General features: G+C 39.6%; 1 protein-coding gene across 1 annotated transcript; it reads left to right on the forward strand.

The window, feature by feature from the left end:
• The first annotated feature begins 1,465 nt into the window (after positions 1 to 1,465).
• On the forward strand, positions 1,466 to 11,602 carry uba2 (ubiquitin-like modifier activating enzyme 2). Its single transcript, XM_026312124.1, has 17 exons — positions 1,466 to 1,675; positions 2,774 to 2,857; positions 2,984 to 3,054; positions 3,159 to 3,223; positions 3,315 to 3,415; positions 3,572 to 3,693; positions 3,880 to 3,947; positions 4,111 to 4,232; positions 4,896 to 4,995; positions 5,556 to 5,707; positions 5,931 to 6,024; positions 6,193 to 6,305; positions 6,586 to 6,741; positions 7,189 to 7,285; positions 8,803 to 8,908; positions 9,039 to 9,181; positions 10,031 to 11,602. Exons 1-17 carry the CDS (start codon positions 1,535 to 1,537, stop codon positions 10,240 to 10,242), a joined length of 1,947 nt encoding a protein of 648 aa, XP_026167909.1. The 5' UTR covers positions 1,466 to 1,534; the 3' UTR covers positions 10,243 to 11,602.
• The last annotated feature ends 349 nt before the right edge of the window (positions 11,603 to 11,951 follow it).

The following is an 11,951-nucleotide window of genomic DNA, read 5'->3' on the forward strand; positions in this document are numbered from 1 at the left end:
CTTGACTATATAATTTCCTGTGGATAAATAGATTGATGTGAAAACACACTACAAGGGTTTTTTTAATAGTACATAATATAGAAACAGCTCAGGTACTAATAGGTTAAAGAGGTTAAATAATATTTTAATGTTAATCATTAACTAACCACAGCGTGTGTATACAGAGAGTGGGTTAAATGTTATTGGCGGTATTATTTTTTGGCAGGACCATTTATTTTATATTCCATTATTTTATCTTAAAATAATGGTTAAAAAATACATTTATAACATTTACATCCCTGCTAATACTATTGAGAGATGTCTACATTGTCTATTACTGTATTTGTCCTTAGTCACTAATACATGATTTGAGTTTGCCAAATAGATGGTGAAATGTGATCGACCCCAAGGGTCATTAACGGCTGTTGTTTGCTTTACTGTCAAGATGCAGACATACAGACACACACGCGCAGGATTTTATCAGAAACAAAAAACACCCTAACATGTTTTATAGAGAGGGTCTTAACTGTAGGCCATCCTGTCTGTTTCAACATTGATATGAACTGAGTACTAAAAATGTCAGAATTAGTTTCAACAGAAAATCAGCGAGAGGTTACTAGAGGTCATAGGAAAACTGTTAATGAGTTACCACTGGGCCTATAGTCAATGACATGTAGAATACTGTCCTATATATTCTGTTTATGGGGTCTTCAACTTTACTAGTTAACGGAATGTATGTGTTAAAGCAATGAAGTTGTGGAGAGAGGTAATATGGACAAAATCCTTCCAACTTCCCTCTGTAGTAGTAAAGTAATATTACTAGCAGTGGATCCATCAGACAAAACTCAAAATATATCTAAATGTTTGTTAAATTCTTTGGAGATCTAGCTGATGGAGATGCTACTTCTTCTGGCATGGACACTCAGGAAATGATTTAATATTGTCTAACTCAATTCAGTTTTTCCGGTGTCCATAAGAACATTTCGTCCCAGTCCCTAAAGATATTTTATCCATGTTGTTTCCAAGGCAGTCCAGAAAAATCACAAGAAAATAGGACAGAAATATGTGTGTTTCTGTAGGTCTGAAAGGAAACATAGGGGTTGATTCAATCAAATCAAATCCGTAGAGGGAGGATGAGTTGGAAGTGACGTGCTCACAACTGATCAAATGACAAGATTAATGTGACTGCAAGGTGAATGATACATTCATGTAGGATTAGAATGTAGGATTAGAGTTCATTCAGTGAAGTAAATCATTGAAAGCTAGTAACAAGAAAGGGAAGCAGTTTGAGTGTGCGGCAGCTGTGGACAACTTCACATCTGGATAAAGGAGGACTGGCTCAGTTATAAATGAATAGTATGCAGGAACTATGAGGGAAGATAGGTCCAACATCCAACCCTGAAGAGGACGCTAAGACAACAAATGTCTCAGAATACTACAGAAGAAGAAGAATGAGCGCTGACCCGGAAGTGGGCGGGGTGTCGGTCTTGACGTCATAAGCTAGCTGCTAGCCTCCTGGTGATCTAGGCTCTGGTTCTGTTTCTAGCTGATCAACATGGTCCAACTGGTGGGCTCCCTCCGAAAAGAGCTAGCCGATATTCTCTCCACTAGCAAAGTTTTAGTGGTGGGAGCGGGAGGGATCGGCTGCGAGCTACTGAAGAACCTCGTCCTCACCGGCTTCAAAAACATCGAAGTGGTCCGTTTCATTGATGTGTGTGTGTGTGTGTGTGTGTGTGTTAGCTGCCATGCTAGGTCTTTGTGCTGCTCGGACTGCACCGGGAGCTCTGCGGTCTCGGTCTAACTTCTCAGACGTTACGTTAAAAGAAGCAAACCATCCGAACGTTGATCGCGGTTACTTCCCAGACCACAGATCAGTCATGCCCAGCTAAACACACGGTTAATGGAGCAGTGAAAATGGCAACACCGCCGTGGCAATGTCGCTGCTGCATTTGGCGCCACTGACGTTGCTAAGTTAGCTCGGACTGCTCCATTGTAATGTGACGGCTAGGTTAGCTGAATCAGTTCAACACACAGCTGGTCCAGCATCAGCTCCGTCTGTCTGAGCAGCACATGTTGTCACTGTTGTTGTTTTCGACAGCGAACAATCAGATGGGTAGAGCCGAGCTGTTCCGACTGTGGTTGGCTCCCAGGGCTCCCTTGGACAGCTGCACACTGAGTAACATCGTTCCACATTTAAAAAAAAGGATACATTCATGTAGGATTAGAGTTCATTTATATGTATGACCTGTGGCAACTTAATCAGTAAGTGACGTTCTTCCATGAAGAACAGAACACAAAACAAGATACAAGAACAACATCTGCAGTCAGGCAAGTCACAAAATGATAAGTAAAAGACTGGTTATAAACCATAGTGTGAAATCTCAAAGAGCAGTGAATGAAATACAGCAGGTTATGTTTATGTTTGTGTTTGTTGAGTTTGGACTACTGTCCAAATGAATATGTACATATGTCCAGCAAATGCTAGTGGTTTGGTTCTGTATTGTAGATAAATGAGAGAAGAGGTGGAAGGTAGTTTGGGAGCTGTAACAATAGAGTCATATTGATACATATAAGGAAATTATTCCATTCTGCCAATACACTCATTGATCCTTTTGACCCAGATTTTACACCGATGCCCTTCACTTTTTAACACTCATGACAAAAGATACAACACTGATTGAGACAAAATTTCCAAATAGTGAGTGAGTGAGTGAATCACTGGTAGAGATGGACCTGGCTGCCACATGTCAGTGTATAGGTGTGACTGACACTGGGATCCTTTTGATTCTGGCAGATTGACCTGGACACAATTGATGTCAGCAACCTGAACCGTCAGTTCCTCTTTCAGAAGAAGCATGTTGGCAAGTCAAAAGCACAGGTATGTGCACATCACGAAACTGACCTCTGCTACTGGTTGTTGTGAGTCTTGTTTGATCTGACACATTGAAACGTGTGTATTTTCTGTGACGTGATTGTACATTTCCTACTTTGCTTCTTTTTGCAGGTGGCCAAGGAGAGTGTATTGCAGTTCTGTCCTAGTGCAAACATCACAGCCTACCATGACAGCATCATGAAGTCAGTGTTTTTTACTTACTGCTTTCATTCATTCATTATCTGTACTTTTCACATAGAAATGAGTGATCTGCATGACCATGATGGTGGTTTTATTTTTCCAACAGCCCCGACTACAATGTGGAGTTCTTTAGGAAGTTCATACTGGTGATGAATGCTCTGGATAACAGAGGTACCCTCATACACCCTTAAATATTTTGTATTAATCCCCACTGCCCACACTTTAAAACAGAGAAAACTTGAAGCACATTTTGTCTTTGTAGCGGCCCGTAACCATGTGAACAGGATGTGTCTGGCAGCTGATATCCCTCTGATAGAGAGTGGCACAGCAGGATACCTGGGACAAGTCACAGTCATCAAAAAGGTAGAGCATGTTACAACCTGTACCTCTTGGTTGTATTAAAATCTGTTCAATTAATATCCTCTCCAGGAAAGGTTTACTTTCTCTATATATCCTCTGCAATTCTATATATACTCTACTATTCTATTATTTTTACCCATCCACAATCTCCTTCCTCAGGGAATGACAGAGTGCTATGAGTGCCAGCCTAAGCCTGCCCAGAAGACCTTCCCAGGATGTACCATAAGAAACACACCGTCTGAGCCCATACATTGTATTGTCTGGGCCAAGTATCTCTTTAAGTAAGACTAATTTTTTAATCACAGCTGCACTGTGCAAACATATTTAACAGTAAATCCCCTTTAGATTGGCCTGGTCCCATTTGAAAGTAATAGCTATGTAGAATATATGTGATTATATTATTAGAAAAATTGAGGCCAGTATGCTGTCTTCCAATGGTGGTCATTGTCTATCTGTTGCCTCTACAGTCAGCTGTTTGGAGAGGAAGACGCAGATCAAGAGGTATCTCCTGACACAGCAGACCCAGAGGCTGCATGTGAGTGAGAGCATGAATTTATCTTTCACCTTCTCTGTTGGGCCTTTTGATCTAATGGGTATCTCTTCAGCTCTTATTTTCACTGCATTTGTGACAGGGGTTTTTAAGCAAGAACAGGTGATAGCACCCTACACCGTTTGAAACCTCTGTGCTCTGTATACAGGGAACTTAGAAGAGGCTGCAGCTCGTGCCACAGCCTCAGAAAAGGATGGGGACATTAAACGCATCTCCACCAAAGAATGGGCCCGCTCTACCAGATATGACCCCATCAAACTCTTCAACAAGGTACGAGTCAGACAAAACCAACATGTCTGTCTTTTGCAGATGCAGATTTTGTGATTAAGTTGTATCTACAGGTTTTTAAAGCTTGCATACTAAGTCTGGAACTGCATATTTTTTATCATTATTTATAATTCTGCTATTAGAACAGTGTAACAGCAAAATTAAAGTACATTTTGTGTTGATTGCTGGGCTGTGTAGAGTCACCACCGTCATTTGTGACAGTCCTTGTGTTTTTCTTTCACAAATTTTAGTGTAATATACTTTAGTAGTCTATAAGCTGTGTTTAAATGATGTAGAGTGCTTACTCAGCTCTTACAGTGGGTAGTGTTGGACGGCTTTGTTTAGCAAAGGCTAAATGGTAAAGAGAAGCTCTGCAAACCAACATGTCAGGTAGAACATGCATCCCAGCTTTCCTTGTTTAAAGAAAAAGCATACAGGTGATTACATCTTTTGCATCTCTGGCTTTAGTCATGTCATTGGTAGCAACATACAGACCCATAACTGCTGTTGAAGTATAAAAATTATGGTTGAACTACATCTGTTGTAAAAAGGTCGACTTACTTTGCATTTAAATGTTTTGTTTTACATTTATAAGGTTAAGCAATGTGTTAATTTATCACCACCATAAGAACAATAGGGTTGGTTATGATTGGCTGTCCTTTCCAGCTTTTCAAAGACGACATCATGTATCTGCTGACCATGGACAAACTGTGGAAGAAGAGGAAAGCTCCCACACCTCTGGACTGGCAGCAGCTTGAGAACAGTGGTATGTCGGATAGATATTTATATCAGAAGCATTTTTAACTGTTTTATTGGTTCATGTAGACATACACCGTGAGAGCTGTGTGCTTTAATCTTATTTGTGTTGGTGTTTGGGACCCAGGCTTTGCCTTGTTATGGTTAGGGTAAGGACACAGAGCCACTCCTGAGACATTAAACCAGGACCAAATCTTAAAACACTCCTGTTGAGTTTTAGGGTACAGTAGGTGAATATTATTGGTCTAACTGCATCTTCACAAACACAATCAAGTTCGGCAGTTACACCAGTTGTTCTTTGTCAAAGGGTTGACTGAATTATGTACAAGTGGAAGATGTGTGCATGGGAAGATTCTTTTTCTTGTCTTTGAAAATCCTATGTATGTTGCAACACCACTTTCTACATAGTTTGCAAATTTTTACATTAACATAGTATTAACATTTTAAACTTGTGACAAATATGTTAATGCTCCTAATAGCCACATGTCAGCAATGCCATTGCATGTATGCCTTTTTCATGGCTGTGTATTTGTTCATCAGCGTGTTGAGCATTATCTCTGTGTGGCTCAGTATGTCCTCAGGAGGAGACTCCAGGTTCGGGATTGAAGGACCAGCAGGTTCTGGGCGTTTGGGGTTACTGCCAGCTGTTCCAACACAGTGTGGACACCCTGCGCTTACAGCTGCAGGAGAAGGGAGAAGGTGCTGAGTTGGTCTGGGACAAGGTAACCCATAAACTAATACACAGAGGGAATCTTAGCACACTTAATACAAAACATCTGAGATGAATAATATTGATGAAGAAAGCATTCTACCAGAAAACACACGAGCATAGATACATATTTGCCTTTCAGTTTTCATTAAGCTTCATGTTTGAGATTTGAAATGGCAGTAAAACCCAGGTACATATATGAGTTTAATGCCTTGTCTCCCTCCTCTCGCTGTCAGGATGACCCTCCAGCCATGGACTTTGTGACGGCAGCAGCAAACCTACGTATGCACATCTTTAGCATGAACATGAAGAGCCGCTTTGACGTGAAGTGTGAGTTTAGTGTCTCCAGTTTTCAACAGGAATTTAGTTGCATTGGAATCAAATGATCATGTTAGAATTAATTTTAGTGGACATATCATACACGGTTTTAAATTTGTTTGTGATTTCCATTATAGAGTAATACATATTATGAATTATTTGTTGATTTGATTGTTTCAGCCATGGCAGGAAATATCATCCCGGCTATTGCCACAACCAATGCTGTCATTGCTGGACTCATCGTACTGGAGGGGCTCAAAATACTGTCAGGAGAACTGGAATCCTGTCGCACGGTTTGTTCTGCCAAATCGAAAGCCTCTTTGACACCTACAATTTCTATTAAATGGAATCAGAAAACAAAAGTGTCTGAAGTGTCAAGCAAGTGACATTTACAGTTATTTCTTGCTTTTGATGCAGTAAGACACTTGGAGCCCATTTCACAAAAGCAACTTGTAAACACTGCTTACATGCAGATTGCAGGTGGCAGTAGTGTTTATTTTAACTAGCATTTTAACTATTTTAACTAGTGAAACTACTTCAAGATTTCAAACTGGCCTCTGTCTGATCCCCTAGATCTTCCTGAACAAGTGCCCCAACCTCAGGAAGAAGCTGCTGGTCCCATGTATCCTGGACCCACCTAGCACCAACTGTTACGTGTGCGCCAGCAAACCTGAAGTCACAGTCAAGTTGAACGTCCACAAAACCACGGTCCTTTCGCTGCAGGACAGGGTAACATACTAAGCATGTTTTTCACTAAAGCACTACACTACCCTGAGCCTGAGAGAGAGAATGTCCCTCTCTCTCCCAGTAAATGTGACATGGGTGTCATTTATATGCAAAAATGCTCCACGCCACTTAACTGATTTTTGACAGCTCGTGGGACACTAACTTCATTTACCTAGAAACATTTTTCCAAGTCATAGCTTCTGCTGTGGATGTCCGTTGTTCCCAGATACCCTTACTGTTAATGTACTGTTAATGAGAAACAGCACATATGGTACATAGGCTGAGAGAAGATTTAATGTGCCTTATAAACTACAATACAACAATCATTAGGGAAAATGTGGTGGTTGCTGCTGTATGATAAATATTACTGTCGACCTATCTGAATCAAAATGTTATGGGAAGATGTTTATCGTTGCTTTGCTGATTTGGGTTTTCTGTATGCATGTTCAGATTCTGAAGGAAAGGTTTGGCATGGTGGCTCCAGATGTTCAGATAGAAGACGGAAAAGGAACCATCCTGATCTCCTCAGAGGAAGGAGAGACAGAAGGTAAAGAGCAAGGAAAAACAGACAAATTAAAGTTTAAGATAGCAGTTTTTACTATCATTTTTCACAATTCTTTTCTCTTATGATCACGATAAGAGGCTACTTGAAACTAAAGGGACAACAGGGACAAGGAGTTAGAACAGATGGATAGAAGATGAGACAGAAGGTAGGAAGTGATGGAACTAGGAGTTCTAACGAGTTCTCTGAGGAGAGTGAAATATAGATGGTAACAAGAAGCATAGGACAGGAGCAGCAGACTGAACAGAGCACAGAAGACGTGTGGAAGATGAGAGAATGGGAATAGCAATGTTATGGTAGTAATAGGATAAAAACTGATTATTTGGCTGTTGTTTTTTTTTTATTTTTTTTTTTTTATGGACGGAAGATTATGTGTGACACTTGGACAGGATAGGGCGTTCTAATAGCATCTGTCAATTAGTCCATAGCTGAAATGCACATGCACTCAATTACAGACAGTAGCATCTCTATTGACATAATTCATGAGCTGTGCATCCATACTCTATACTGCAAGGGCTGTCTTATCAAATTGAAAATAACATATACTTTATTTGTCCCTGAACGGAAATTTACTCTAGACATTACAATATTTGTCACAAGGACACATCAGCAGCACATGTTTTACACAGAACAGTATGTAGGAATTATTGCAGATCTCACTCACAATTATATATATTGAGTAGTTTAAAGGTCTTTCATACAGGTTGGAATAAGTGAATATTTATCATTGTTTATAGTGCTTGCTTGATCTAATTTTGTTTATACATAGGCTGAAGATAAGGACAGTTTTTGACACCAATAATTTTCATAGCTGAAAAATTTGGCTTTAAAATTTAAAATTTGGGATTTCATCTGAACTGATATATTACCATACCAAACGGTAATCCCATACCTTTTAACACTCTCTAATACTGTCTGATCTAAGGAAAAAAGAGAATAGCATTAATTTTTGATCGACTTAATCAAACCTAAGTCCTCTCAGGAAATACAACCTTTGTTTTAGAGCAGCATGTGCCTTCCATCTAAGTAGTTTGAGTAGTTTTCAATTGGATTTGTTATTATTTCACTTATTACACAGATGAGATACTGAGAAAATAGTTTGGCACTCACGAAATTTGGAGTGATTTGAACTATGTGTATGTGGAATTTATTTCTTAGATTAGGGGTAGAGTTCATGTCATCAAACCAGAATTCCTAAATTCACATAAAAACCACTTAATAAGATACACATCTGTATTGTGGTCTAAAAACATTGAAACAAATCCATATATGACTATATATGGATTTGGATTCAGACAGTTTTGAGGGAAATTGCCTTCTTTTACAACCCAAGTAAAGAAAAAAAAAACAAGCCTAAATAGTAAATTAATATATACATATGTAGTTAAAAAAAAATATAAATATGAGAACTACCAATATAAACAAACTATGCAAGTATAAATTTATACAGCTGTAAAAGATAATCAACTACAATGTGTGTAATGCCTTTCCTGTTTTCACAGCCAACAACAGCAAGTTTCTCAATGACTTTGGGATTCGTAATGGCAGCCGTCTGCAAGCTGATGACTTCCTTCAAGACTACACACTACTCATTAACGTCCTACACATGTGTGTCCCTTGATTGTCCCCGTACATTGTGTAGGGCTGTACATGCCCATATATTTTGTTTAAAAGATGGCACTCTAGTGAGTGTACCTGAAAATGATACATCTTGCTTTCTCTCTTTCTTTATCGGCAGTGAGGAACTAGAGCGGGATGTGGAATTTGAGGTAGTAGGTGAGGCACCAGATAAAGCTCCGCCCCCTCAGAATAACCAGGAAGAGGTTAACAGCATTACCAACGGCAACAAGGACTCCGCCCAGCCATCCACTTCTTCTAAAGGTCAGCAGGAGGGGAAAATTTCCTGATTGTTGTTGGATTTACATGACAGTGCTGCTGATTAGTTTAGTGCTATGAATCAATACACAAGCAGGAATGTGCTGTACTGTGTCATTGCCCTGGAGTGTGTTTACAAGCTTTCATCATTTGCAGTGACGTCTGTTTTTCTAGGGATAATGTGATAAAATGGTACGACACACTGGCTGTAGGTTCTCTGCTAGGGGTAGCCGTTCAGTAGTTGTACAACATTTACATCTTACACAACTTCTTGCATTCTAAAGAGAAGTAGGTGCAGCAGGTAAGATTGGCAGATAGGCTGCCTAAGTCATTAACTGGAGAAATATGTGCAGCTCTAGATTAAACTCACAGCCACCTCATTCACTTAATGAGGCCACGCAGTAGTACATTACAGCAAAAACACAGAATTTCGTTCGACTTTTGCCAAAAGAATGTGAAATCATGACTCATATACATGCCTGCAGTACATCTTCTGTTCTGACCTGTTAGCTGTGGTGTTTTCCTTCTCAGTGGGTGGTTCAGGTTTTCTTGAAACTGCAGCATAGAGCTGTAGGTTTGAAACTGTTAATTAGTTTGCATCAGTAGTGTTTATTATTGTTAAATGGCACAAAAAACCTTTGGCTGACTATTTGTAATGTGTGCGCAGGTTTCACCATTTCTTTTATTGTGAATCTTCCAGTCTAGACTGACCTTTGGAGAACCCTATTTTTTAACTTCCTTTAACTTTAAGGGCAGAGTTGTTTGTTCTGAGGATTAGTGCTCCAGTATTTGGTAGAAACAAAGTCTGCTTCTGTTTCATCTTGAATATCAACCTTGTCATCCACCATCTTCCAGCTCCAGCAGAGGATGATGACGTCATGATTGTTGACTCTGATGAGGAGGAAGGGGCGTCATCCAGCTCTGCTGCAGCAGCAACCAGCAGTACGAAGAGAAAGCACTCGGATGCAGAAACTGGAGAGACCTCCAACAAGCGCCCGCGGATGGACCAATCAAATGCAGCAGCTGCCGCCACTGACGATGATGACGACATCATCGCTTTGGACTAATCCCTGGACACGTGAAGGACTGAGAACTCTTTGAATGCTTGTCAGTTTTGACTCCAGACCAACAGTAGGCTAAAATAAAACACCTCTTTTATGAAAAACAATTTACTGCCCTGGTTTATCTTTCATCACATCCTCCTCCAACTCTGTGCTTTCATATCCCCTTGCTCTCTGACATGGTTGTAAATAGATTCTACACTTTTAAAAATTTGAAATTTGCATACAACTTTTTGTTATTTTTATTCATTTCTGGTCACTATAAAATGCTTCTCTTGATGGTTTAAAAAAAGTAAAGTCCTTTTTTGTATTTTTTATAAATGTACTGTATTTCTCATTCTAAACAAGTCAGGGTGTTTTTGTGCTTTGTGGTCAGGTTACAAAAGATACAAAAACCAAAACATTTTCTTGGGTTGTAATATTGATGTCAGTGGTTGTGAAGGGATGGTAACAGACTGTAGCCCGATTGTTTGCCTGTAGGTGCTGTTGATGTCTGTGACCAGGTCTGTAAAGCACGGAGGCGCTGACTGAGTTTGGCCACTTTGTGCCATATGGTGTTTGTTTGCTACCTCTTTTCTAGGACTGAAATCTTTTGGCTGCAAATACGTAACCATGCAACAGTGAGGCGCCAGCTCTTAGAGAATTAAAAAATACGTTACACAGACAGCCTTGGAGCAGCACAGTGGATCCAACCAGGCTCCCTGGGAAACTGTAATAACTGCACTGTATCCTTCAAAGGCTCTGGTTAAGCACACATGGCTTAGATCCAGGCTTGTAGTAGTTTAATGTAAACATGTTACAACTGCCTTTTATTAGTGGTTGGTTAGACTTGGTTCTGTTTGAAGCAAATAGGTTGCAGTTTGTTTTCAGATGGCGTTCAGGCAGAACCAGAGATTAAGTAGTGGTTTGAACAGAACATGTCATTTTTTTATATTGCAGGGGTTAAACTGGTTTGTCTCATGACAGTGGAATATAGAAATTAAATAACACAAGAGCCACTGCCAGAAAGTGTGAGTTATAACAACCGCTTTCTTCTGCAGTCTGACCCCTGTATGTTCCATAATTTCATTTCATTGTGATCTGACTTGTTGAAAGGCTATGGCAGCACTTTGGACCAATTTGGTTACAACAATAAACTCAACAAATGCAGTGATGTCTTGTTAATTGTTAAATTTCAGTCTTGTACAGTCATGCTAAATATATTGCATATCTGGTACTGTAAAGACCTTTGGGGGAAATAACATCACATAAACAAAGTCTCAGATTTTTCTGTATATGACCAGTTTATATTTGGAATTTTAGACGTGGTGTATTATGATGAGTCCCAGTTATAATAAAGTTCAGCAAGATAAGAGACATCAACACACACAGCACTGAAAATATATGACTGAAAATTTGGAAAATGACTGAAAGTAAATAGTAAAACCCCATAAACCCATCAAGCCTGTTTTCTGTGTTTTTGTTTTTTTTTTTTTTGGCCTGTTTTGTTGTCCTCAGCAGATAGGTTTGTTTTCCTGGTATTGTGGTAAATATTGTGTGTGTGTGTGTGTTTGGTTCAGGGATTAAAATCTGACAGTCATGTGGTCACATCTGTACAGGGTGAGAAAAGAGATCATTATGCAACACTAAAAACACGCACACATGCACACAGCACTATACCATAAACAAGCTTAAGAGGACAGTGTGATGAGCTGCTCCCTATCAGACAGTTGTTC

The sequence above is a fragment of the Mastacembelus armatus genome, chromosome 6 (assembly GCF_900324485.2).
Source record: "Mastacembelus armatus chromosome 6, fMasArm1.2, whole genome shotgun sequence".
Lineage (NCBI taxonomy): Eukaryota > Metazoa > Chordata > Actinopteri > Synbranchiformes > Mastacembelidae > Mastacembelus > Mastacembelus armatus.